Here is a 27,914-nt window from a genome sequence, read left to right on the forward strand (position 1 = left end):
CAAGTGATCCGCCCGCCTCGGCCTCCCAAAGTGCTGGGATTACAGGCGTGAGTGAGCCACTGCACCCAGCCAAAGCTGTTATTTTTTAAAGCGGCAATGAACATTCTTGTACAAATCTGTGTATGGACATACAGTTTGGGTAAATAATTTTGGGTGAATATTTAGTAGTAGAATAGCAGGGTCATATGCTGGGTGGATACTGAACGTCTTCGGAAACTGCCGCTCCTTTGCAAAGTGACTGCACCATTTTATGTTCCCAACAGCAGTACAGGAGAGTTCCAGGTCTACACAAACCCAACCATACTTGGTATGACCCAACAAGCTTAACATTTCAAGGGAAGGTGGACTTAAGGAGACGCCAGCGGGAGGCAACACCAACGCAGATAGCTACAAGGGCCTGAAAACTGGAGACCGCGACAGGCGTCGCTGGGTGGAGGCTCTGCAAGTCCCGCCCACGAGGCCAGACCCAGGGCGTCCGCCGCGCCCCGCTCCGCTTCGCGGCGAGAGCGAGCGATAGGATTGGCTCTCAAGGCCCCGCCCCACCAGAGCCAACGCAGGGTGACCCGGAAGCAGTTGGACGGCGGCGTAGCGCGGCTCAGCTCCCTTTTCCGGTCGGCGCGGTCTGCGAGTGGAGTGTCCGCTGAGCCCGGGCCTTCACCATGAGCGTCCCGGCCTTCATCGACATCAGTGAGGAAGATCAGGTGTGCTACGGAACGTGGGTGCCGCCACGGTGGGGTGGGGGATGTCTCAGTAGCCCGAGGTGTCGCTGCCGAGCCTGGCGGGGCTACTGGGGCTGACACCCGCAGCTCTCCCACGCGCGGGAGTGGGGAGGCCGCGCGGCGGAGCGCACGTTCCTGGCCTCGCTTGCCCGCAGTCCCAGCGCGGGGCCTGACCCTCCGCCGCCGGCTTCCTGGTCGGCGTCGGGACTCACTTGACGACATAGTGCTTTTAGACTAATTAGGAATGATGTCTGCTTCCGTCCTTCAAAAAATGCAGCCACATCCGGAGTGGGAGGTGGCGAATCTATAGTCAGCATAAGCAGCGTAGGGAAAAGTAATTTTGTGCTAAAGATCAAAATGCAATCACAGGAGAAGACGACCCGTATATTATACGTGCTTTCTGTTATTACTTGTACAAGGGTGAGGTCTGTATCCCGAAAGCATACTATCAGTTCCGCTCTTAAATTCTGAGGCATTACACTTAGTGGGCCATCCTGATATTTTTAAATTTCCCATTTGCGTTTGCTCTTTGGTATATAGGGCTGATAGTTCTCATTTTCCTCATAAGAAAAGGTTAACTTTGATTGGTTGATACGGTATTCTTTTTTTTTGAGACAGAGTCTTGCTCTGTCGCCACGCCGGAATGCCGTGGCGCAATCTCGGCTCAGTGCAACCTCCGCCTCTTGGGTTCAAGTGATTCTTTCGCCTCAGCCTCCCGAGTAGCTGGGACCACAGGCGCGTGCCACCACGCCCGGCTAATTTTTGTACTTTTAGTAGAGACGGGGTTTCACCATGTTGGCCAGGATGGTCTCGATCTCTTGACCTCGTGATCCGCCCACCTCAGCCTCCCAAAGTGCTGGTATTACAGTCGTGAGCCACTGCGCCCGGCCGATACGGTATTCTTTAAGTTAATTTTGTATAACTGAAAACTCTTCTGTGAAGTCCTAAGTTTGTCATTTTATTTCTGTTACTCCACTAACATGGAAGCTTTTGGTTTCCATACCTTTACTTCTCTGAGACAACTTCTAGAATTGAGGGAGTGATTTTTCCCTCCATGTTAGGAATGCATTTCCGATACTCTGAAGAGCAGAGTAAGATGGGAGAATGCAAAAGCGGGGGAAAGGTCAAGGATGGGGAGAGGGTTAAGCACATGTAGGAAAATATGAAAGACAAGGAAAAAAAAAACCTGATTAGAAATGGAAGCCTGCTACCAACAGTTGGCTATTAGGTTAACTGAGAAAGTGTTTGGATTTTTGTTTTTTTTAAACATACAATGGGATTTGTGAATGGAAGGAGTTCTTGTCATTGATCGTATCTTAAGTGTTTCTCAGCTTATGCTTCTGTTCTTGTAACAATCAGTTTCACTCTAGCCAATCCTTTCAGGGAGGTATGAAATTGCTTCAGGATTAGTTTAATTTAGGTCAGATTCCCAGCTTGATTAGGGTTAAATGGAATTCTTTGTTTTTTGTTTTCCTTAGCTTACCTTGTTCCACAACCACTTCTGGCAGTGAGCATGACAGAAAAACAGCAAACTTGGTTAAATAGTTAAAAAAAAAAAAAAAATTGCTTTATATTTGTTTCCTCCACAGAGAAGCATGAAGCATGATTTCTGGTGGTATTTTTGTTTTCTCTGACACGGTGACTTTTTTTTTCCCCCCAAACTTGCTTATAAAACCAACTCCTATATGAAGTTACTGTGTTCTTTTTCCTGAAAGGATAATAACATCAGATCTGCAGGTTTAATGCTTTTCTGAGGTAACTAAACTTACTTGGGGATTTAAAAATCTTGATGGCCTTGATTTTTTTTTTTTGCTTGGTCTAGAAAATATAATGCCTGGGCATTTACTAATAATACCCTTTCATCTTTCTGTTGCACATCTTAATTTTATTATCTTTAAAACCAGGCTGGGCCCAGTGACTCATGCCTGTAATCCCAGCACTTTGGGAAGCCAAGGCTGGTGGACCACCTGAAGTCAGGAGTTCGAGACCAGCCTGACCAACATGGTGAAACCCCCACTAGTACTAAAAATACAAAATTAGCCTGGCGTGGTGGCGCATACCTGTAATCCCAGCTACTTGAGAGGCTGAGGCAGGAGAATCGCTTGAACCTGGGAGGCAGAGGTTGCAGTGAGCCGAGGTAACGCCGTCGCACTCGAGCCTGGGCAATAAGAGTGAAACTCCATCTCAAAAAAAAGAAAAAAACAAAAAATCATCTGCATTTGTTTGGCTGCCATAGATAAGTCCAGAAGTAAAATGGAATAAATACATATAATTCAGTAGTAAGATAAGAAATGTCCAAGAGACTGAATGTGGTACTGTAGTTGTGTTTTTATAGGTCCAGTGACGCATGCTGACTCAGATATGCATTTTTTATTTTAAGAGGTTAAATGGTAGATCCAGTTCGATGTAATTTTATTTAAGGCAACATTCCCAGGCATTGACCTTTTGTCAACCAAAATGCTTGTCTCAGATTCTCAAATAATTAACAAGTGATTACCCTTTGCCAAGGTAATATCTGTAACTTTTCTACCTGTGATTATGTGTATACCTGAGAGCAATGCTGTTGTATTTCTTTCTCTTTCCTTTTTTTTTTTTTAAGATGGAGTCTTGCTCTGCTGCCCAGGCTGGAGTGCAGTGCTAATGATCTCAGCTCACGGCACCGTCCGCCTCTCGGGTCCCAGTTCAAGCAGTTCTCCTACCTCAGCCTCCTGAGTAGCTGGGACAACAGGCATGTGCCACCATGCCCAGCGAATCTTTGTATTTTTAGTAGAGAACAGGCTTTCACCATGTTGGTCAGGCTGTTCTCGAACTCCTGACCTCTTGATCCACCCGCCTTGGCCTCCCAAAGTGCTGGGATTACAGGCGTGAGCCACCGTGCCCGGCCACTATTGTTCATTTCTTTGAAAAAAGGGAAATCTGCCAATTCAGATTGATTTCTTCTCTCTGCCAACCACCCCCACTCCCCCCACCCGGGCCAACAAACCCTTGGGGTTATATTATCAAAAAGATTTTTGCTGTGTACTTGAAGTCCAGCAGGGTGCAGACTACATGAGAGAAGTTCTAAAGGTGGTCCACGTGAGCCATAGCATGTCAACGGACCGCTGGATCTTGTGGAGGAAAACCTGTGGCTCTTGTGGGATTGCTAGGATGGATGAGGTGAGGGAGGAGTCCTTCAGCATTATTTAAAATAGTTGTAAAATACAGTATTTGCACTTTAGTTTTTCGGAAAGAGGACAGTTTGCGATTGTGTTTTGTCATGCATAGTCAGTTTTATAATAGAGCAATCCTGTTTATTTCAACAGGCTGCTGAGCTTCGTGCTTATCTGAAATCTAAAGGAGCTGAGATTTCAGAAGAGAACTCAGAAGGTGGACTTCATGTTGATTTAGCTCAAATTATTGAAGCCTGTGATGTGTGTCTGAAGGAAGATGATAAAGGTCTGTTTTTAATTTTTTTCTAGTATTTCCTAATAAAATCTACTTTTAAATTTTTCTTGTGAATTATATAGTCGTCTCGCATTATCCGAGGTAGGGAGGATTTGGAACCCTCAGATACAGAAGGCTGACTGTATTTATATGTTTTGAGGACTTTTAAGTAGATAGGTAGTGTTTGGACATATTTTGGGGGCACAGGTGATACACTGATACATGTATGCAATGTGTAATGATAGAATCAGGGTAATTGGGATATGACACATTGATCTTTTCTTTATGGTGGAAATATTCAACAGTTCTCTTCTAGCTACTTCAACTATACATTGTTAACCAGAGTCTAAGCACCGTTGTTTTCAATCTTACCTTCACAGATGCTTTCAGTTTGTCTAATCTATTATACCTATAAAGCAAACCTACTTTGAGAAAAACCTCTTGACATCAGGTATATTTCTTAAGTGTTATTACACTAAATGCTGATAATCTCAGAATGAAATGAAGAAAAAATGAAGCTCTTTCCTGTTCATAAGGTTTAGATTAACATCAAATGAGATATAATTTCAAGTAATCTAGTAGCCATTTAATTAATTATTAGGCTGATTTCGTATTTATTGAGATAGAATGGGTTTGGAAATCTCTAAGGTTTAGAGATCAAACTTGGTGCTGATTTTGGCAGCATATATATGAAAAAATTAGATTAAATTCGGGGTATCATTAATATCTGTAATACTTGAAAATAAGTCAGCCAGAGTTGACAGCTTTAATTTCTAATTTCCAGTATGTATATACAGAGTTTTACTTAATTAAGAAAGTATCCTAGTCCCAAGTCATACCAGTATCTTCCAAACGATCGAATATCATGACAGTAAAAATGGAAACTTTATATACATATAAGCCAGTCTGTTTTACTAGTTAGAAACCACATTTTAGGTAATAATTTCCTTCTCTTTAATAAAATATACAAATTGCTTTCTGAATGCAAAAGTGTGTTATATTTGATGGTCTTCACTGTATTAAAGCATTGGAAATACATATTTAGATGCATAGAGTATTATCACTGTTGATTGTGTTATCCATACTTGTGTAGATGTTGAAAGTGTGATGAACAGTGTGGTATCCCTCCTCTTGATCCTGGAACCAGACAAGCAGGAAGCTTTGATTGAAAGCCTATGTGAAAAGCTGGTCAAATTTCGCGAAGGTGAACGCCCATCTCTGAGACTGCAGTTGTAAGTTAAGATCCAGAAGAGGCTCGGTTTTTCAAGGGGCTATTTTCGTGTTACTAACTTTTAATCATTCAAAGCAGGAATTCTGGAACTTGACTGTCACCTGTGGCTTTTATTAGCTGTGACCTTGGGCAAGTCACTTGACTTTTCTGTTCCCTAGTTCTCTGCTTTGTAATATGAAGTTGTTAACATTACCTGCTGTAGGTTTGTGGTGAGAGCACACCTTAACTTAAAACTTGTTGCTGGGCCAGGTGCAGTGGCTCATGCCTGTAATCCCAGCACTTCGGGAGGCTGAGGCGGGCTGATCATGAGGTCAAGAGATAGAGACCATCCTGTCCAACATGGTGAAACCCCGTCTCTACTAAAAATACAAAAAATTAGCTGGGCATGGTTGCACGTGCCTGTAGTACCAGCTGCTTGGGAGGCTGAGGCAGGAGAATCACTTGGACCAGGTAGGTGGAGGTTGCAGTCAGCCAAGATCACGCCCTTGCACTCCAGCCTGGCGACAGAGTGAGACTCCATTTAAAAAACAAAAAAAAACTGGTTAGTCATTTCAAACATTGTTTATTTGTTTGTTAACCAGGTTAAGCAACCTTTTCCATGGGATGGACAAGAATACTCCCGTAAGATACACAGTGTATTGCAGTCTTATTAAAGTGGCAGCATCTTGTGGGGCCATCCAGTACATTCCAACTGAGCTGGATCAAGTGAGTTACTGTGTGGAATAGTTGTTCTGCTTATTAGAAATGTACTTTTGGCTGGGCGCGGTGGCTCATGCCTGTCATCTCAGCACTTTGGGAGGCTGAGGTGGGTGGATCTCGAGGTCAGGAGATCAAGACCATCCTGGCCAACATGGTGAAACCCTGTGTCTACTAAAAATACAAAAATTAGCTGGGCATGGTGGCATGCACCTGTAATCCCAGCTACTTGGGAGGCTAAGGCAGGAGAATCTCTTGAACCCGGGAGGTGAGGTTGCAGTGAGCTGAGATTGCTCCACTGCATTCCAGCCTGGCAACAGAGCGAAAACTTTGTCTAAAAAAAAAAAAAAAGAAGAAAAGAAGTATACTTTTATATGTTACACTTGTATATATGTTACTCAGTTTTCTCCTTTTGTCAATCTCTTGTAGGTTAGAAAATGGATTTCTGACTGGAATCTCAACACTGAAAAAAAGCACACCCTTTTAAGACTACTTTATGAGGCGCTTGTGGATTGTAAGAAGAGGTATTCAGAAGTACTGAACTAACTTACAACTTAACAGGCAGTATAAGTAGGTGGGGATGTTTTTTTAAAGATAAGTAGGGCCAGTAATTTTGCTTTACTTTGTTCTCCACAGAGTTGCTATAAATCTATTTATATAAATTTGACCTACTAAGTTCAAAAAACTATCAAGATTTAAAGTCATTTTCCCTCATCTTTGAACTTTTTAAAAAGTGAAATTTGGCTTTTGTTCTCAAAAAAGAAAGGATGTGGGGCCTTTCCAACTTGAGCTTCAACCTACTGCTGTAGCATGGGCTTGGTGAATGTGCTGAGGCATTTTATCATTTCTGGATGGTGCAGTGGCAGACTACAAAAGCTTTGTGTGAATGTAAATATTCCCTCTCTCCGCCCATGTCCTTCCTCTTGCTTATCACACCATAGACGTAGCAAGCCTATGTCAGATATAAAAGCGCGATGCTCTTTGCCAGTCTGGAGCAGGGGATAGCACTTGTTCTTCTATAGCCCGTGTACTAAGTGTTTTTTCATTTTTAAATGGTTGAGAAAGAAAATCAACGAAAGGGTAATATTTCATGATATGTTGACATATGAAATTCAGATTTCAGGGTCCATAACATGTTATTGGTATAACATCTATGCCTATTCGTTTATATATTGTCTGTGCCTGCTTTTGCCAAGAGTTTAGTTAAAACAGATATCATATATCCTGCAGAGCTTAAAGTGTTTACTCTCTGGCCCTTTACAGAACGTTTGCCTACCCCTTGTCTAAATAGTCTTAGTACAGTCAGCTTCATTTCTCTGCCAGAAACACCTCTCTCATATTTTGATTAGTGCCTCCCTTTTACAGCACCCTCTACTTGTATCCTAGCATTTAACATCCTTGTTTGAAAGTGAGGTTGTAGGCTAAGTGAAGGCAAGGAACCTCATCTGTTAACCATTGCAGTCCTGAGAAGATAATTAGCACCTATTGGGCACTGAGTGGATAAATGCTTCCCACCGTAGGAAACTAGAAGAGGATACTTGTTTAAACGTGAAATTTCTGCCATTCTGCCAATCTAAATGTTGAGAGTTGGTTTCCTTTTTTAGTACACATAAAATACATATTTTAACGTATTTTGAATGGTAAAATTCTGAGAGTTAAGTAACAATGCTTAACGTTTACGAGTGCCCCCTTCATGATTTTATTTATATTGGTGGTTGATGCACATGGAGTCTGTCGTGCATTTTAAAGGGTAATACGTACTGGTAAGCGATTCCTTATATGTCAGACACCATGCTGTGTGCTTCACATGGATTAAAAAGATTTTATGCTGATACAATTGAAGTAGAGTGTGGGTCTAAAACTGGAAAATGACTTGCACCTGTGCTTACAGTGTGGCACAAGATAATTAACAATGAGTAAGACGGGTTTTTTGTGTTTTTTTTTTTAGTTTTTCTTTGAATTTTTATAGTTAAATCACCATGATTTTTAATTTTTATTTTTATTGAAAAGTTAAAAAATTCTTAGTTTTTTATTCCTGGTATCACTACACTACCTTTTTTTTTNTTTTTTTGACAGCATCTCGCTCTGTTGCCCAGGCTAATCAATAGCTGTACTTTTTGCAAACTGTGGCTATGATAGTCTTGAACAAGAAGGCTTTCCTGTTTAAGCCCCAGTAACTTTTCTGACTACAGATTGTCATTCCTCTGTGGCAGATTTTTACAGTTCCTCGAATGCATTTGGGATGATTGCCTCAAAGTAACTTGCCGCTTTTCTGACTTCTCTTTGCTTGCTCTCCTGCTAAGAACTGTAGCCCTTTTCTGCTGTTTGTAGAACCTTCTGCTACCACATTTACCACGATAGGGAATGCCCAAGCCTTATCCACCAAAACTTTGATGTATGGGTCCATAATTTGATTGTCATTGTCCACTATAATTTCCAAAATCATTATAGTTCCCACCACCACTGTAATTACCACCCCCCAAATTTACTACTTCCTTGTAACCATTGTATCCTCCACCATTGCTGCCATATCTGCCACTACCATACCTTCCTCTACTGTCGTAACCAGGTTAGCTGCAGTAGCTGCCACCATCATCTTCAAACCCATTACATCCAGCAACCCTCCTCCATAACTACCTCTGCTGCCACCACCTCTAGCACCATAGCCTCCTTTTCCACCAGAGTGTCTACCCATAGCCAAAACTACCTCTACCATCTCTAAAGTTTCCTCCACAACCCATAAAGTTGCCAGATCCATTCCACAACTGCATCTGTTGTTTAAAAGGGGCCTTTTCCACTTCACTATTATGGCTGTTAATAGAGTGTTATTTCTGAACCACAATTTCACCAATTGTATCATGATCATCAAAAGTTTACAAAAGCAAATCCTCTTTTTTCCACACTGCCTGTCCTCCAGTAACTTCTGTGGTTTCAATCTTGCCATACTTTTCAAAGTAGTCTCTCAAATTATGTTCTTCTGTATCTTCTTTTACATCACCAACAAAAATTTCTTCACTGTGGGAATGGGCACTGGCCTTTATAGAACTCTAAACAGCTATCTTTGGTTCCATTGCACACCTCAGCCTTGTATGGTTGAGCACACATTGCTGCATCCACCTCTTCAACACAAGAGTAACTCACAATACTAGAGTCCCTGGAACATTTTGTTTGGGGGTGTCTCATTACCACACAACCTGTGAATGTGCCCCATTTCTTAAAATGTTCTCTAAAACTACCATGTCTATTTCAAAGCTCAGATCACCAGTAAACAATTTTGTCAGCTGCTCTGGCTCCTTTGGATCATGGCCTCTTTCAGGTTGAGTTGAGTATCAGTTTTTTATTTTTTAGAGATGGGGTCTGACCATGCCCACGCTGGAGTGCAGTGGCTATTTGGCTGTTCACAGGTGCAATTGTAGTGCACTACAGCCTTGAATTCCTGGGCCCAAGCAAACCTCCCTAGTAGCTGGGACTACTGGCATGTTCTACCATGCCTTGGCATTTATATCTCTACATTTAAGATACTGGTTACCACTTAGCCTATTAGTGATATTTATGAATCTTAGTAAACTTTAGTTTTGAAAGAAGTTTCAGATAGCATTTACCATTTTAAAATAAATGATGGTTCCCCCTGATTTTGCCAGGTTAAACTCAGATTTAGAGAGTGTTTTTAAAAAATGAAAAAACGAAAAAAAAAACCATCTTAGTTAGCAAAGCTTTCTACAAGCTGAAGATTACACAGTTTAAAGGACGTCATGAGGAGTAAGATAAACATTTTCTAAAATTTCAGTATGAATTACTGCATGTATTTATTTTACCCTGTTTACTACAGTGAAAACTGATCATCTGTATAATTATAAAAATAATTTAATTGGAATGGTATCTTAAGTGTAGTTATTTAAATATTTGGTGTTGGCTCAACTTTAGCAATACTGTCCTAACAGTTTCTGAATGAGGAAATAGATAAACAGAAGCTCGATTCTATGGGCACTGTTAGGCAACTTAAAGGCAGCCATCTTCGGCCTTAAACAGCGGACAAAGAGACACATGCCTCGGGTTCATTATACTTCACGAGGAGTCGAGTGGCTGACACTCCCAGTGTGATGCCTACCCCACCTGGCAACCACTGCCAATTGCAGCAGGGAGAAGAGCCAGAGCTTCCTGTCCACCAGAGCTCTCCACCGGCTGTTCATCAGACCAAATCCAAAATATGCTGCCCTGTTTTCTCGGGATCTTGCATGCATTCAAACCTCAGCTCTTCTCCCTTCTTCTAGGGTCCCATTCCTGCCTGTTCCAAGTCCCCCAGTTCCCTCCTTCCCACAGTCTTCCAATTTCATCTTCCACTCTACACCAGTCTTTGTCAGGTGAAGGCTACAGACCATCTTATGCACATTCACTTGGTCATATTTTTAAAAATAGGAATTCTTGGGCCCCATGGTTCTGCACACTGAACAAGCTACCCGGGTAATGCTGAACACACTGAAGTTTCAGAACCACTGTCTTAAACTTCAAAAAAACAAAACTTTTTTCCCACGCAGGGCCTTTTTTTTTTTTTTTTGAATTGTATTTTGGGCTCTGGTGTACATGTGCACATCCTGCATTCTGCAGGATTGTTGCATAGGTACATACATGCCATGGTGATTTGCTGTCTCCATCCTCCCCACCCCCCGTCACCTACATCAGGCATTTCTCCTGGTGTTATCCCTCCCCATCCTCCCTACCACCCCTCCACTTTCACTCCCCTCCACCCCATCACCTAGCCCAGTGAGTGTTGTTCTCTTCCCAGTGCCCAGGTGTTCTCATTGTTCATCACCTACCTATGAGAGAAAACATGCAGTGTTTCCTTTTCTGTTCTTGTCAGTTTGCTGAGGATAGTTTCTAGATTCATCCATGTCCCTACAAAGGACATGAACTCATCATTTTTTATGGCTGCATAAAATTCCATGCTGCATAGTATTCCATGGTGTATGTGTGCCACATTTTCTTTGTCCAGTCTATCATTGATGGGCATTTGGGTTGGTTCCAGGTCTTTGCTATTGTAAACAGCGCTACAACGAACATACGTGTGCATGTGTCTTTATAATAGAGCGATTTATAATCCTTTGGGTATATACCCAGTAATGGGATTGCTGGGTCAAATGGAATTTCTATTTCTAGATCCTTGAGGAATTGCCACACTGTCTTCCATAATGGTTGAACTAATTTACACTCCCACCAACAGTGTAAAAGTGTTCCTTTTTCTCCACATCCTCTCCAGCATCTGTTGTCTACAGATGTTTTAATGATTTCTAACTGGCATGAGAGGGTATCTCAATGTGGTTTTCATTTGCATTTCTCTAACGATCAATGATGATGAGCATTTTTTCATGTTTGTTGGCTTCATATATGTCTCCTTTTGAAAAGTGTCTGTTCATAGCCTTCGCCCACTTTTGAATGGGTTTGTTTGCTTTTTTTCTTGTAAATCTGCTTTAATTCTTTGTGGATTCTGGATATTAGCCCTTTGTCAGAAGGGGAGATTGCAAAAATTTCCCATTCTGTTGATTGCCGGTTTGCTCTAATGATTGTTTCTTTTGCTGTACAGAAGCTCTTAAGTTTAATTAGATCCCATTTGTCTGTTTTGGCTTTTGTTGCCATTGCTTTTGGTGTTTTAGTCATGGAGTCCTTGCCTATGCCTATGTCCTGGATGGTGTTGCCTAGGTTTTCTTCTAAGGTTGTTACGGTGTTAGTTCTTATGTTTAAATCTTTGATCCATCTGGAGTTAATTTTTGTATAAGGTGTAAGGAAGAGATGCAGTTTCAGCTTCCTGCATATGGCTAGCCAGTTTTCTCAATACCATTTATTAAACAGGGAATCCTTTCCCTATTGCTTGTTTTTGTCAGGTTTGTCAAAGATCAGATGGTTGTAGATGTGTGGCATTGTTTCTGAGGCCTCTGTTCTGTTCCATTGGTCTATATCTCTGTTCTGGTACCAGTACCATGCTGTTTTGATTACTGTAGTTTGTAGTATAGTTGGAAGTCAGGTAGCGTGATGCCTCCAGCTTTGTTCTTTTTGCTTTGGATTGGCTTGGCTATGTAGCCTCCCTTTTGGTTCCATATGAAGTTTAAGGTGGTTTTTTCCAGTTTTGTGAAGAAGGTCAATGGTAGCTTGATGAGGATAGCATTGAATCTAGAAATTACTTTGGTCCGTATGGCCATTTTCACAATACTGATTCTTCCTAACCATGAGCATGGAATGTTTTTCCATCTGTTTGTGTCCTCTCTTGTTTAGTTGAGCAGTGGTTTGTAGTTCTTGAAGAGGTCCTTTACATCCTTTGTTAGTTGTATTCCTAGATATTTTATTTTCTCTGTAGCAATTGTGAATGGCAGTTCATTCTTGATTTGGCTTTCTGTTTGTCTGTTGTTGGTGTATAGGAATGCTTGTGATTTTTGCACATTGATTTTGTATCCTGAGACTGCTGAAGTTGCTTATCAGCTTAAGGAGGTTTTGGGCTGAGATGATGGGGTCTTCTAAATATATGATCATGTCCTCTGCAAAGAGACATTTGACTTCTTCTTTTCCTAATTTAATGCCCTTTGTTTCTTTTTCTTGCCTAATTACTCTGGCTAGAATTTCCAATACGATATTAAATAGAGTGGTGAGAGAGGGCATCCTTGTCTAGTGCCAGTTTTTAAAGGGAATACTTCTAGTTTGATATTGCCCATTCAGTATGATATTTGTTGTAAATAGCTTTTTTATTATTTTGAGATACGTTCCATCTCATAAACTCTCTAGTTTATTGAGAGTTTTTAGCATAAAGGCTGTTGAATTTTGTCAAAGACCTTCTCTGCATCTGTTGAGATAATCGTGGTTTTTGTCTTTGGTTCTATTTATGTGGTGGATTACGTTTATAGATTTGCAAATGTTGAACTATCCTTTCATCCCTGGGATGAAGCCTACTTGATCATGGTGGCTAAGCTTTTTATGTGCTGTTGCAATTGGTTTGCCACTATTTTACTGAAGATTTTTGCATCAGTGTTCATCATGGATATTGGCCTGAAGTTTTCTTTTTCAGTTGTGTCTCTGTCAAGCTTTGGTATCAGGATGATATTGGTCTCAAAGAAAGAGTTAGGGAGGATTCCCTCTTTTTGTATTGTTTGGAATAGTTTCAGCAGGAATGGTACCAGCTCCTCTTTGTACATCTGGTAGAATTCGGCTGTGAACCCGTTTGGATGGCCTTTTTTTGTTTGGTAGGCCACTAATTGCTACCTCAACTTCAGACCTTGTTATTGGTCTATTCAAGGTTTCAACTTCTTCCTGGCTTAGTGTTGGGAGTGTGTAAGTGTCCAGGAATTTGTCTGTTTCTTCCGGATTTAATGGTTTATGTGCATAGAGCTGTTTGTAGTAATCTCTGATGGTAGTTTGTATTTCCGAGGAATCGGTGGTGATCTCACCTTTATCATTTTTTATTGCATCTATTCGATTCTTCTCTCTTTTCTTTTTTTATTAGTCTAGCTAGCAGTCTGTCTATTTTGCTGATCTTTTCAAAAAACCAGCTCCTGGATTTATTGATTTTTTTTTTTTAAAGGTTTTTTGTGTCTCTATCTCCTTCATTTCTGCTCTGATCTTATTTCCTGTCTTCTGCTTGCTTTTGAGTTTTTTTGATCTTGCTCCTCTAGCTCTTTCAATTTTGACGATAGGCTGTCAATTTCAGATGTTTCCTTGTTTCTCATGTGGGCATTTATTGCTATAAATTTCCCTCTAGACACTGCTTTAAATGTGTCCCATAGTTTCTGGTACATTGTGTCCTTGTTCTCATTGGTTTTGAAGAATGTTTTTATTTCTGCCTTCATTTCATTGTTTATCCATTCGTCATTCAGCAGCAAGTTGTTCAGTTTCCATGTGATTGTGCAGTTTTGAGTGCTTTTCTTAATCCTGAGTTCTAATTTGATTCCACTGTGGTCTGAGAGACTTGTGATTTCTGTTCTTTTGCATTTGCTGAGGAGTGATTTACTTCCAATTATGTGGTCAATTTTAGAGTAAGTGTCATGTGGTACTGAGAAGAATGTGTATTCTGCTGGTATGGGGTGGAGTGTTCTGTAAATGTCTGTTAGGTCTGCTTGGTCCAGCTCTCCATTCAAGTCCTGGATATCCTTGTTGACTTTGTCTCGTTGATCTGTCCATATTATCAGTGGAGTGTTAACGTCTCCCAATATTATTGTGCAGGAGTCTAAGTCTCTTTGTAGGACGTTAAGAACTTGCTTTATGTATCTGGGTGCCCCTGCATTGGGTGCATATATATTTAGGATAGTTGGCTCTTCTTGTATTGTAATGCCCTTCCTTTGTCTCTTTTGATCTTTGTTGGTTTAAAGTCCATTTTATCAGAGACTAGGATTTCTACTCCTGCTCTTTTTTGCTCTCCATTTGCTTGGTAGATCTTCTTCCATCCCTTTACTTTGAGTCTATGTGAGTCTTTGCATATGAGATGAGTCTCCTGAATACTGCGCACCATTGGGTCTTGATGTTTTATCCAATTTGCCAGTCTGTGTTTTTTTGATTGGGGCATTTAGACCATTTACATTCAGCATTAATATTGTTATGTTTGAATTTATCCTGCCATTTTGATACTGGCTGTTTTGCCCATTAGTTGATGTGGTTTCTTCACTGCATCGTTGTTCTTTACCATTTGGTACGTTTTTGCAGTGGCTAGTACTGGTTGTTCCCTTCCATGTTTAGTACTTCCTTCAGGAGTTCTTGTAAGGCAGGTTTTATAGTGACAAAATCTCTCAGCAATTGGTTGTCCGTAAAATATTTTATTTCTCCTTCACTTATGAAGCTTAGTTTGGCTGGATATGAAATTCTAGGTTGAAAGTTCTTTTCTTTAAGGTTGTTGAATATTGGCCTCCACTCCCTTACAGTTTGTAGAGTTTCTGCTGAGAGATCCACTGTGAGTCTGATGGTCTTTCCTTTGTGGGTGACTCGACCTTTCTCTCTGGCTGCCCTTAGGATTTTTTCCTTCATTTCAACCCTGGTGCATCTGACAATTATGTACCTTGGGATTGCTCTTCTTGAGAAATATCTTTGTGGTGTTCTCTGTATTTCCTGGATTTGAATATTGGCCTGCCTTGTTAGGTTGGGGAAGTTCTCTTGGATAATATCCTGAAGAGTGTTTTCTAACTTGGATTCATTCTCCCCGTCACATTCAGGTATGCTGAACAAGCATAGATTAGGTCGTTTGACGTAATCCCATAGTTCTTGGAGGCTTTGTTTGTTTCTTTTCACTCTTTTTTCTCTAATCTTGCCTTCTTGTTTTATTTCATTGATTTGATCTTCTGTCTCTGATATCCTTTCTTCTGCTTGATCGATTCAGCTGTTGAAACTTGTGCATGCCTCACGAAGTTCTTGTGCTGTGTTTTTCAGCTCCATCAAGTCATTTATGTTCTTCTCTAAGCTGGTTATTCTAGTTAGCATTTCGTCTAACCTTATGCTTCTTAGTTTTGTTGCATTGGGTTAGAACATGGTCTTTTAACTCAGAGAAGTTTGTTATTATCCACCTTCTGAAGCCTGCTTCTGTCAATTCATCACGCTCATTTTCTGTCTTGTTTTGTTTCCTTGATGATGAGGAGTTGTGATCCCTGGGAGGGAAAAGAGGTGTTCTGGTCTTTGAGGGTTTCATCATTTTTGTGCTGTTTTTTTCCCACCTTTGATCTTTGAAGTTGGTGATTTCGGGAGAAATCTCTGAGGGTACCTCCTTTCTGTTGTAGTTGGAACTATATCTTTTTTTGGACTGTAGAGGCACTGCTGGGCTGCCTCGGATTCAGTCAGGCTGCTGGGTGGGTGGTCGGTCTTCCCCTGGGGTTTGTTTGCAAGTGAAATTAGCCCTGCCTTCCCAATGGCATCTCTCCTCTCCTGAGCTGGATCTTCCTGATTGGGGTCAAACTGGTGTATTCGTTGTCTAGCTCTCTAGCGTGTGGGCTTCAGTTTGAGTTTTGTTGGGGGGTGGGGCCTGCCAGGCTTTATGACCTGTTTCCCTGCTTTCAGCTCCGCCTCTTTCTGTGGGATGGGTTGTTCCATCCCACTGGTGCCAGTCCAAACTTCTCCCAGGTCCGGCACCAGGTGGAGCCATCGTTCAGACTTGCATTGGCAACTCATGGAGCCACTGAGTCTTGTGGGGATCTCGTGGACCGTGGGTTGCAGGAGGGTTGAGGTAAGCACAGGCTCCGAATCGGAGCACTGAGGGGGTGAAATCCCTTGACCCTCCGAGACAGCTGCCGGTTACAGATGGGGACACCCTTTCCCCCCCCCCCACCCCCGGTCTTGGTTCGTTTTCCCTGAGCAGCTCTCCCTCTGCTTTGGCTCTTTCCCTGGTCTATTTTCAGAGGCCTTCCAGTCCCCCTGAAATGAAACCAGCACCTCACTTGGAATCGTGAAGTCCTCTAGCCCTCTGCGTCTCATTTGCTGGGAGCTGTGTTCCAGTGTTGCCTCCTTTCAGCCATCTTGGCGCGGACACCCCTCCCCCACCTTTATACTTGGTCTTCCCTCTGCTTGGAAAGTCATCTTACCCCACCTTTCATGAACCTAGCTCTTTTCATGGCCAAGAAAAGGATATTTTACATCCTTTAGGTCTTAGCTTACATGTCATCTCTTCTGAGGGAGACTGCCTCCTCACTGTACATAAAGTAGCTTTCTGTTTTCTGCCCTTGTTGCTTTGATTACATCGCCATTTATTTCCTTCATAGCACTTGTTACTTTCCCTAGTTGCCTGTCTTTCCTACTAAAAGAAAAGTTTCATGACTTTTCCTCATAGACAGGAACTTGGTCTCTCTTAGCCACCATTATATATGTCAACACAGTACCTGGCACTTAAAAATATTTTTAAATGAATGAATAGCAGTGATGATAGTTTCAAGTTCCTAAAGCAGTATTTCTTTTCAGTGATGCTGCTTCCAAAGTCATGGTGGAATTGCTTGGAAGTTACACAGAGGACAATGCTTCCCAGGCTCGAGTTGATGCTCACAGGTAACGTTAAATGTTATTCTAATGACAGATTGTCAGCAACTTAGAGGTGAGCTACAGTATTAAATTATGTAACTGAAATCATGTTTGCAACCACCAATGATCCAGTTATTTGATAGTGTGTATTGCCTGGTGATTCTAATGTAGATACTAAAATTCAGGGTTTGATATTGGAAGAACTGTAGATTGCATGTGAAATAACTGCATGGTGTTTATTGGGTGGGAGTATTGCTGGTTTGGGGATGATGATCCCAACCCAAGAATGAGAACCTAATTTTGGGTCAGTCGACCTTAATATTAAAGCTTACAGATGGAAGTCGATGGCTTACCAAAAATTAGCCTATTGCTAGTGAGAATAAGGGCTTTTAACAGTCTTAGATCTAACTGCTAACAAGAATAGAATCAGTTTTCTAAATCTGTGAAATAAGGATGATGAAACTTTTTTATATAGTTACTGCTTTGTGTGGACCACTACATGATAGGAGTTGGTAAAAAAGGGAAGTTGGTGGTAAAGTCCTTGACTTGGAGGGCAGACTGCCTCCATTCACATTCTTATTCCGCCTCTTAATCAGCACTCCCGAGCTGCTTCATAGCTGATAAAGGGGCGTGGTAGGGTACTGGTCGTCTCCTGGGTTGTTGTGAGGAATAAATGATACCTAAGGTAAGGAAAGCACTTAGTGTCTGGCATATGGTTCTGCTGCCACTTGCTATTTGATTACCTTGGTGCTTTTTCTCCATCTATGTTTTTATCTACAATTAATATATTTCATTTTGTTAAAACAGATGAACCTGATAAATTTATTGGCCTGTCTTAACCCTGTCCTGTAGCTTTTTTAATGTTGTGTATACGTTTTAGACTATTTGATATTTTGCTGAATTAAGTATATTTTATGATCTGCAAAAATTCAGTGAAAAGCCAGGATTTCAAAACCCTAAGCTTACACTTTTCTTCTCTAATTAAGGTGTATTGTACGAGCATTGAAAGACCCAAATGCATTTCTTTTTGACCACCTTCTTACTTTAAAACCAGTCAAGTTTTTGGAAGGCGAGCTTATTCATGATGTAAGTAGTTTATCCTTTAATGTGAAAAATATTCTCCTTTCCTAAATTTTACATACTGAAGCAGGACTCTTTCTTTGCATTAATAAAAATGACTAATGGGGTCTGGCGCAGTGGCTCGTGCCTGTAACCCCAGCACTTTGGGAGGCCGAGGCAGGCGGATAATGAAGTCCGGAGTTCAAGACCAGCCTGCCCAACATGATGAAACCCTGTCTCTACTAAAAATACAAAAATCAGCCATGCGAGGTGGAGTGCACCGGTAGTCCCAGCTACTCAGGAGGCTAAGGCAGGAGAATCGCTTGAACCCAGGAGGCGGAGGTTGCTGTGAGCCAAGATGGCACTACTGCACTGCAGCCTAGATGACAGAGTGAGATTCCATCTCAAAAATAAGGCTGGGTGCGGTGGCTCACGCCTATAATCCCAGCACTTTGGGAGGCCGAGACGGGTGGATCATGAGGTCAGGAGTTAAGACCATCCTGGCCATGGTGAAACCCCATCTCTACTGAAATACAAAAAATTAGCCGGGTGAGGTGGTGGGCGCCTGTAGTCCCAGCTACTAAGGAGGCTGAGGCAGGAGAATTGCTTGAACCCAGGAGACGGAGGTTGCAGTGAGCTGAGATTGTGCTGCTGCACTCCTGCCTGGTAACAGATAAGAACTGTTTATTCATTTTATACCAGGAACAGACCTGTTTAGGACCAGCTTTTCTCACCACTGAACACAGTCCTATTCTTTCTCCCTTTCTTTCATTTTCTCATTTACTGGCTATTATAGACTTAGATAATACTAAGTTTCTTTTTTATTACATACATATTGTTGCCAGCCCCACTTCAGAAGGTAAGTCTGATATTTAAAAACACATGAACATTTTTCAAATGCAAGTATAAATATATTTTGGACTGTTTTGTATTTGCACTATGCCGTTAGCTACCATATTTCAGTGTGGATAATTTAGAGCTCACTATATTTACTGATTATTTCATTTTAAAAGTGAGCCGTATGAAAGCAAATGATTTGGTAATTTGATGAAACAGAATGTTATTTCTGCATTGAACAAATTGTAGAGTTTTGTTGGGAGTCAGTATCCTTAAACTATCTTGCAATAAATCCTAATTCTCTGTATTGATGGTATCTTTTTTGTCTTTTATCTGTATAGCTTTTAACTATTTTTGTGAGTGCTAAATTGGCATCATATGTCAAGTTTTATCAGAATAATAAAGACTTCATTGATTCACTTGGTAAGTTTTGGGGTTTATTCTTTGAGGCACAGACACAGGTGGGAACATGCTACACTAACAGTTACGTACTGTGTGGTCCAGCAAATACGGTTGTGGCCTTATTTGTAGATTATCCTAAAAGGAGTTGGGTGTGATAGAACAGGCACAAAAATACGTAGTTTAAAATATTAGAATGAATTGAAAATCAAAAATCAAGAAGGTGAAGGAGGTAGCATTTGTGATAGAGAATGAAACTGGGAGTATGAAAACGATTTAGTGCCTGTTCCCAGCACTTTGGGAGGCTGAGATGGGTAGATCATTTGAGGTCAGGAGTTCAAGACCAGCCTGGCCAACATGGCAAAACTGTGTTTCTACTAAAAATACAAAAATTAGTGGGCATGGTGGCACATGCCTGTAGTGCCAGCTACTCAGGAGCCTCAGGCAGGAGAATCACTTGAACCCGGGAGGCAGAGGTTGCATGAGTCGAGATTGCACCACTGCACTCCAGCCTGGATGACAGAGTTAGGCTCCATCTCAAAAAAAAAAAGAGAGAAAACAACTTGGGCCCTTTTTTCCTCATTTAAGAGCTTGCAGAACTTTAGGCCCTTCCAGCTCTTCTGTACCAGGATTCTTTGAGGTAAAGTTATAGCAAGAATGGGGTGCTCAGAGAAGACAGATCAGATAGAAATAGTTCCATTGATAAACGTGTTTTTAAAATTTAGGGATGGAGGATTGAGCAGAAAAGCAACTGAAAGAATTACCATTACTTTGATCATAATGGTAACTTTCAGAAATATTCGTTTTAAGAGCTGATAAAATTTGATGATTAAAGGTACTTTGTTAAGCTAAACATTATTCTTAATATTATTTTAAATGTTGTAAACTACCAGTTTTTTGACACTGGAGTCAACTGAAACTAAGGTGCTTTGTTTTCCTACTAGGCAATAATCAAAATACATTAGAGATTGATTATATTTTCCAATATTAAGAGTGAATTGTTAGTCTTCCTGGTTGTTGAGGATACAGATGAAGAGTATAATTATGATCTACTTTGATTATCCTTAGTTTTCAATTTGGTAATCATTAATGCTTGTCATCTGTAAATTTTGTGCATCCATTGGAATTGGGGAAGATTGACTTATTCTGAACATATAATAAGGCATTTGAAATATACCAAGATAAAGTAGCTGTAAGCGTGTTTGTGTATAATGCTTTGCCAGGTGCACTAGACCCAGAAAACCACATTCTGTCCCAGTTAATTTGTTTTGTAGCATGAAGCTGTGTGATGGAATGTTAATGTCAGCAACCTCTTTATTTACGCACCAAGGAAAAAGGAGTGGTAATTAACACTTTGACACTCCCCCATTGATGTGTAATTGACTGTTTCAAAGGAGCACTGGTTCATAAGCTATTGCATGCATTAAAATTGAGTTTTCTGTATTGCAGCATTTTAAGACAGGGGTCAGTGACAATGCAGAAATTGCTCAATGATGCACATTTTTTTATTACTGCATTAAGGTTTTGACATATTAGTAATGAATAAATGTTTCCATAAAATTAGATTTTTTATAACTTTAAAATTGAAATATGACACAGTACACTGTGACTTCCTCTTTGAAGGTAGTATTTTAGTTTTATGAAACAAAGCATAGCTTCCTACAAAGTCTTTAATTCATACTTCACTGGTTTAGTAGTTTGATTTTTCAGAACAAGAGTCCTAAGGGTTTTAAGTTTGGTTGTCTGTTTTAGAGTTATTTTAAACATCAGTTTGAAGTGTTATCAGATGTAAGTTTCCACATGTAAAATAGATAGTGGTTTTATGTAATTCAGCCTAGAAATAATCTTCATTCCTCTGATAAGTTTTTTCATTTATGGTAAGATTGTAACTGCAGAAAAAATGAGCAGTAAAATAGATTTAATTTCAAGAGTACTTAATAGAAATTACAGGAGTTTCTATCATTTTATCATATTGAAAGAGAATCATCTGTATCAGTAAACTGAGAATGTTAAGGAATTTTTGAAAAAATCTTTTGATACATGTTCTTTGATAGGAAAAAATTCAGAATGTTGCTTATTGTGCCAGCTAGAATTCAAATTCCCTCATTTGCCTTATGTTTCTTGAACATCTGTGCAAATCAGTATTCTATTAGAAATTTGTATATATGCTTCTGAGAAAACATTTTTATATTAAATATGTATATATTTTATTTTAATTGTATAATAAAACATTTATTACAGCTAAAAGCCTAGTGACAACTGTCTGTATTCCACAAGTTGCAATCAGTTTGTCAAAACATTTTCTTTTATTAACACTGACAACTTAGGCCAACAGTAGCATTATCTTGTGTCAACTGATTGCCCTAACATGTCCACATGTAATCTGGTGTTATCCAGTTGCTACCTTTTGCTTCAGAAAGTTAATCAGCATCTAATTTGCATTTGTTAATTAGGGTTAATGTGCACTAATTGATTTCTTGATGCCTGTAGATTTCCATTAAACGCAGTTAGCAATGCTTACTTATGTACCTCATTCATTTGAGTTATGATGATCATGTTTTTGTTGAATCTGTGCCAAATAGGAAGCCTGTATCATAATTACAGCTAATTAACAGATGATCATGCTCTATATTAATGAGCTTCCATGCTCTTCTACTAATATGTGAATGTTATAAATTTAAAATTTATTTATGGAGTATTTAGATAACTTTTTAAACAATACAGACTTGAAGCTCTGAATTTATTGGAGGGCACTTGATTGATCATTTGCTGATTTTACATAATTTGAAAGTTCAGAGAAAAGGAACATATAAATCTAGATTTAGAAATTTGGTTTTTTAATTAATAAGTTAGCATCAAAACAAGTAGAATTCTGCTTCTACTTAGGACTAGGTTATATATTTAGGATCTGTAAGTTTTAAAATTTCTAGCCCTTTATTTTACAAATGAACCTATTCCAGGCCTAGCACTGCTGCTTTTGGACTATAAGTCGCCATTTAATCTCTTTGCTTCTCAGTTTTGTTTTTAGGGTGAAATGATTCAGACTGGGTAATTCCTTAAGTTTTCTTTTAGGACTAACACATTGTTGTTATCTGAATAATTACAACAGCATGTTTCATTAGAAATTATAATGGAAAATTTGAATTATTTGTGCAATTTTCTGCCTGTGCCTTATAAAGAACAAGTATCACTGTTAATGGTACTGTTTAATTTTATCTAGTACTAACTGTATTGGCCTATAAAGGTTAAATGACAAACATACTTTGACAGTTTTGATTTGTATGTAGTTTTGATTTTTAAATGGTTACCTGAAGTGAAATGGAGTATTTTCATAACTGAAAATATTTGTGAAAATATTTTAAAACTTCATGTTTACCAGTAATAGTTAACACAGAAAAAACTAGTAGGTAGATAAGAATTCTCTGTATTTAAATGAAGAGCTATTAATGTGAAAATAAGCTTAGGTAATTTAAATGAACAGAAATTGTTCTTACGAAATATATGTTGTAGATTTTATTTCCTAAAATGTGTAACTAATGTTGTACAAAAATATACAAAACTTCTAGGGTCTAAAAATAATCATTTTATGGCCCAAATCTATCACCTGTGGTACTATAGAAAAATGATTTTTAATACTCTATGGAGTCAGTTAATAGTTTGCTAATATAAGAAGCTCTGTCAAAATTATTTAAGTGCTCAGTAATTTCCACAATGACAAAAATAATAATTTTCACAACAGGAGATGTAATTGTGCAGGTCGTTAATTAGTATAAACACTCATCAGGTTTCATTATTCTGTTATTTAGGCCTATTACATGAACAAAATATGGCAAAAATGAGACTACTTACTTTTATGGGAATGGCAGTGGAAAATAAAGAAATTTCTTTTGATACAATGCAGCAAGAACTTCAGATTGGAGCTGATGATGTTGAAGCATTTGTTATTGATGGTAAGGCAGATAGAACATTTTCATTTATTTCTAGGATTTCTCATCTACGTGGAACATAGATATGTATCTTGAAACTGAGACTTAAAGATTTGTTTGTAGCAGATGTATGTTTAGTAGATTAGTGGATATATTTGTTGTAGGGTGAAAATTTAGTAGAATTATAAACTGCTATATTATATCCCTTCAATTCACATAAAACAAAGACATTTAGGCAATACACCATTGTAGTAAAGAGCACAGATTTTAGTATTAGACATGGATGTATGACCAGGTCCTTCCTTTGTCAAACAGGAATGTAGGGATTCATTTGTGGTTGTAAGGATTAAATGAATTAATACAGATAAAGCACAGTGCCTGGAACATAGTAAATGATCTACAAGTGTTAACTATTAGCAGTTTTCTTATGATTAGCCTAGAAACAAGAACTTCTTCCCCAACAATTGGATTATAAAGCAACTTAACTGCTCAGGAATTTTTTCTGAGCTTTTTAAATTTGAAAGTTGGATAATGCAATTAAAATTAATAAAAGGTACAGAACTATTGACCTTTTTTCCCCTAATGATCTAAGTCTTCTATAAAGAATAACTTTGTAGGAAATTAGTTTATTCCCCCATATGAGATGATAGGGAAGAACACCTAGAATTCTTAAAAATAAAGAAACAACAACAAACAGTATGCAATATTTAATACAGAATGTCCCAGCAGCCATAGGACAAAATACACGACCTTCTTCTTGGTTGCCTCATACTACTTTGCTTATTAGATTTAAACAATCAGTTTGTAATGTTGGAAAACAAAAGTTTTATTATGGCTTACTTTGTCACAGTTTCATACCTTAGCTATTTTTCTTGGAAATTTTCCATATAACATACAATGTAAACATCTTTTTCAGCTGTAAGAACTAAAATGGTCTACTGCAAAATTGATCAGACCCAGAGAAAAGTAGTTGTCAGGTAAGATATGTAATGCTTTGCAGCATTTTATAGAACGATTTAGTTTGTTCCAATTATTTCACTTAAATGTTTAGAGAACCAAGGTGGTGTTATCAGTTGACTGTAGTTAAATAGTTGCTATTTATCATAATTTTATTAAAGCTCAGACTGAATGTGATTAGCTTATTTAATGAAAGAGTCCTATTTTCCAGCACATTTCATTTAATGGCTGAGCATTGGCTGGAATACTAATGACTTTCATGTCTGCTTTATATAGTTGTTCAGAATCTTCTAGAAGGCTTAGGATCAATATGGTAAAGATTTTTGAAAAATAAATATGTAATTCTTAAATTCTTTTACAATTTTAAATTATGTCTCTTATGTGTATTTAATTTTGGTTTTAGCTGGATTCAAATCTGTAGTATTATAAAAGAATACCAGGGGATAAAAGGTTGACTAACACTGTTTACTTTTTCAATTTTTAGTCATAGCACACATCGGACATTTGGAAAACAGCAGTGGCAACAACTCTATGACACACTTAATGCCTGGAAACAAAATCTGAACAAAGTGAAAAACAGCCTTTTGAGTCTTTCTGATACCTGAGTTTTTATGCTTGTAATTTTTGTTCTTTTTGGGAAAAAAAAATCCCTAAATCATAGTAAAACATTATAAACTAAAAAAAAATTTGCCTAGTATGGACAGTTATTGTCTCAAATTTATATTAAAATCACAAACTCCAGAGGATACGAAGTCATAAATTACAGAGGGTCACACAATATGTCTGTTATACAATACATAAATTCTGTAAAAAAGGATACTGAAGAAGCAAAAAGTACTTTAAAGAAAGAATAATATACAGAGGGAAAACAGAAGTTTAAAATTAAAGGGAAGTGGATGCTCACAGTATACTCTGCAAATAAAAAGATAGCGGTCTTAAATGATGCATCTTCAAAGCAAGTATATAAGAGTAATATAATTTCTTCACATCAGAAAAAGTTGGAAAAGTGAAGACAACTGTAGAGCTTTAAATGTCACTTCATTCTAGTAAAAACTGTACCAGTATTTCAGTTACATCACTTCACTACTGAAAGCACTTATCTACATTATTTTAATCTATTGTTTTTTCCAGCATCTCTTGTGCTTTTCTTTTTTTTGATTGGCTGTCATTTTCTAAATTTGGTAACTTTTCACTTTCATTTATTTGATTTGTAATGAGGCTCTTCCAGTCATCATCACCAGAAGTATCTTTAGTCCTGATTGCCTGCAAATGGCTTTGTAGTGGAGTTGATTTCAGAGGTTTTCTTTTCACCTAGGAAAGACCAAACTGATTTTACTGTTGAAATTACTATACAAAAGACTTTAAAGAGTCTGTAAAGCCTCTGCAGTTATGACTGTGTGGTAAAACCACCATTTTCTTGGCTGATTTCCACTAATTTAGTAGTTTTGGCACCAGAAAACTATACAATGTGAATGTGTAGGCTTATGTAGTAGATCTTCAAAATCTCTAATATGTAACATAAGTAAAGTGTACAAAAACTGCCTTTTAATTCATGTTTCCTCTCATGCTTCAGAATATCATTGTTGAAGAAACAGGAAGGAGCAAATATTTGGAAATTGGCATGTTTTCAAGGCACTGTATTGGATAATTTTTAAAATACTGTGTTAACTCATTTTAAGTTTCTTTTGTTAAAAAACTTATTGAAAATTTAGTAAATAGAGAAAAGTAGAAACTAAAAATCATTAGTAATCCCTTATCCAGAGAGACGACTTGACATTTTGGTATTATTTGCTGCTAGTCTTTTTTCCTATTTTTAGCCTATTTAATCATTCTATAGAATTTTATATTTTCCTGTGAGAAGTTTTTGTTATAAACAATTGGTTGTTATGCACAATTGTCTGTGGCTGCAAAATACTCCCTTTTATGGATGTGTGATGATTTAACTTATCTCCTATTGAAAGTTTCCAGTTTATCCCTAGCAAAAATTAATTCGTTAATTTCCTGAAAAATAATTTTTGATGTTTTTAAGAGATTCCCAGATAAAATTTTCTCCTCAAAAAGAATACTAGGCCAGGCATAGTGACTCATACCTGTAATCCCAACACTTTGGGAGGCTGAGGTGAGTGGATTGCATGAGCTCAGGAGTTGAAAACTAGCCTGGGTAACATGGCAAAACCCTATCTCTACCAAAAATTAGTTGGGCATGGTGGTGTGCAACTCTAGTCCCAGCTCCCTCGGAGGCCAAGGTGCAAAGATCACCTGAGCCCAGGAGGTAGAGGTTGCAATGAGCCAAGATTGCATTATTGCACTCCAGCTTGGACAACAGAGTGAGACCCTGTCTCAAAAATAAAGATAAAAGGACTATTGAATTGTTTTCAAAATAACAATTATAGTGGACTTTTTTTTTTAGATAGGCTCTTACCTTGTCGCCTAGGCTGGAGTGCAGTGGCATAATAAAACAGCTCACTGCAGCTTTGCCCTCCCTAGGTTCAGGTGATCCTCCCACCTTCACCTCCTAAGTAGCTGGGACTACAGGCATGTGCTACTACACCTAGCTAATTTTTGGATTTTTTTGCCACGTTACCCAGGCTAGTCTCTTAACTCTCAGGCTCAAGTGATCTGCCTGCCTCAGTCTCCCAAAGTTCTAGGATTACAGGAGTGAGCAATACTGTATTGTTTTTTATTTGTAAGGGATATGCAAATGTATTTTAGAAATATGGAACAGGATAGAATTACATTAAAATCACCCACAATCCCAACCACCATTAAAGAGTTTGGTGTATATCTCCTGGTCTTTTTCTGTATACACTTTTTAAATATTGGGATATTTGTATTTGTTTATATGCTGTGTTGAACATTTTTAGCATTTCCTCCCGTTCTTAACATGTTAAGAGGATAGCTCTGTTATATTCTGTGTTCTGTAATTTATTTTTGGACATTTAAATTTTAAGAAAATGATCACAGTTATTAACTAGGCTGCAGTGAATATCATTTGTTCAGGAATCTTTATGAAGATCTTTGAGTACTGCCTTACATTAAAATCTGTTTCAATTTGGTAAAAGTGGCATATTACTAACATTGTCATTTTCAGTGTTAGACTATGTAGTAATGTTTATTTCTTAAATGAACTTAAATGTTTAGAATGGTAAGTTCACGGCTCCGTAAGGATTTTTCCTTTTGGATTGCTCTGTTTGGCTCCCTTCCTGAAAATTTTATAATCAACTACTAGTCTCCTCAGAGTTTTAACTCTGATCCTTAGGGTGATTCTGTGTTCATATTTGTCTGATGATTGCCTTTTTTCTTCCAAAAGTGTCTGCACAGGACTGCTAAGACAACTTAGGCAAGTCATTTAATTTTTGTGGGCTTCAGTTTACTCATTTGCTCCTTTTAGTTCCCTGATGCTATTACTGGAAAGAATAACTATTTGGTAATGGATAAAATATTTCTGATAGTGTCTACTATACAAGTGTGTTCACCATACTTTATTTAGTTCATGGGGCCAGAAAAGATTTTAAGTAATTCATACAGTACCAAAAACAGACGGGGAAAAATAGATTAAATCTAAATCCAGGTTGCTACTAATTCTGAAGTAAAATGACTGGTGATCTGCATGATATAATGTCCCATTTTGCCATCAAAATGTTAGGTTCATTTTGGTGTATTTGGCATCCAAGTACAAATTAACGATTTCCCAAAATCCCG

General features: G+C 38.7%; 2 protein-coding genes across 3 annotated transcripts in view; one reads left to right on the forward strand and one right to left on the reverse strand.

Annotated features, from left to right (window-relative positions):
• Positions 1–545: 545 nt before the first annotated feature.
• EIF3M (eukaryotic translation initiation factor 3 subunit M) lies at positions 546–24,898 on the forward strand. Of its 2 annotated transcripts, XM_017514265.2 has the most exons (11): positions 546–701; positions 4,022–4,154; positions 5,236–5,374; positions 5,955–6,078; positions 6,499–6,593; positions 16,978–17,061; positions 18,021–18,120; positions 19,272–19,353; positions 23,136–23,279; positions 24,172–24,232; positions 24,697–24,898. In XM_017514265.2, exons 1-11 carry the CDS (start codon positions 660–662, stop codon positions 24,815–24,817), a joined length of 1,125 nt encoding a protein of 374 aa, XP_017369754.1. In that variant the 5' UTR covers positions 546–659; the 3' UTR covers positions 24,818–24,898. The 2 variants fall into 2 exon arrangements, with proteins under 2 accessions (XP_017369754.1, XP_037589313.1); XM_037733385.1 differs by lacking the exons at positions 4,022–4,154; positions 5,236–5,374 and having other exon boundaries at positions 683–701.
• Positions 24,899–25,233: 335 nt separating this feature from the next.
• CCDC73 (coiled-coil domain containing 73) overlaps positions 25,234–27,914 on the reverse strand; it is a 162,988-nt gene continuing 160,307 nt past the window's right edge. Inside the window, exon 18 of the mRNA XM_017514250.2 lies at positions 25,234–25,523. Coding sequence (XP_017369739.2) covers positions 25,323–25,523 — 201 coding nt within the window. The 3' untranslated portion in view covers positions 25,234–25,322. The remainder of the gene's footprint in view (positions 25,524–27,914) is intronic.

Source organism: Cebus imitator, unplaced genomic scaffold, assembly GCF_001604975.1.
Source record: "Cebus imitator isolate Cc_AM_T3 unplaced genomic scaffold, Cebus_imitator-1.0 Scaffold521, whole genome shotgun sequence".
NCBI classification, from domain to species: domain Eukaryota; kingdom Metazoa; phylum Chordata; class Mammalia; order Primates; family Cebidae; genus Cebus; species Cebus imitator.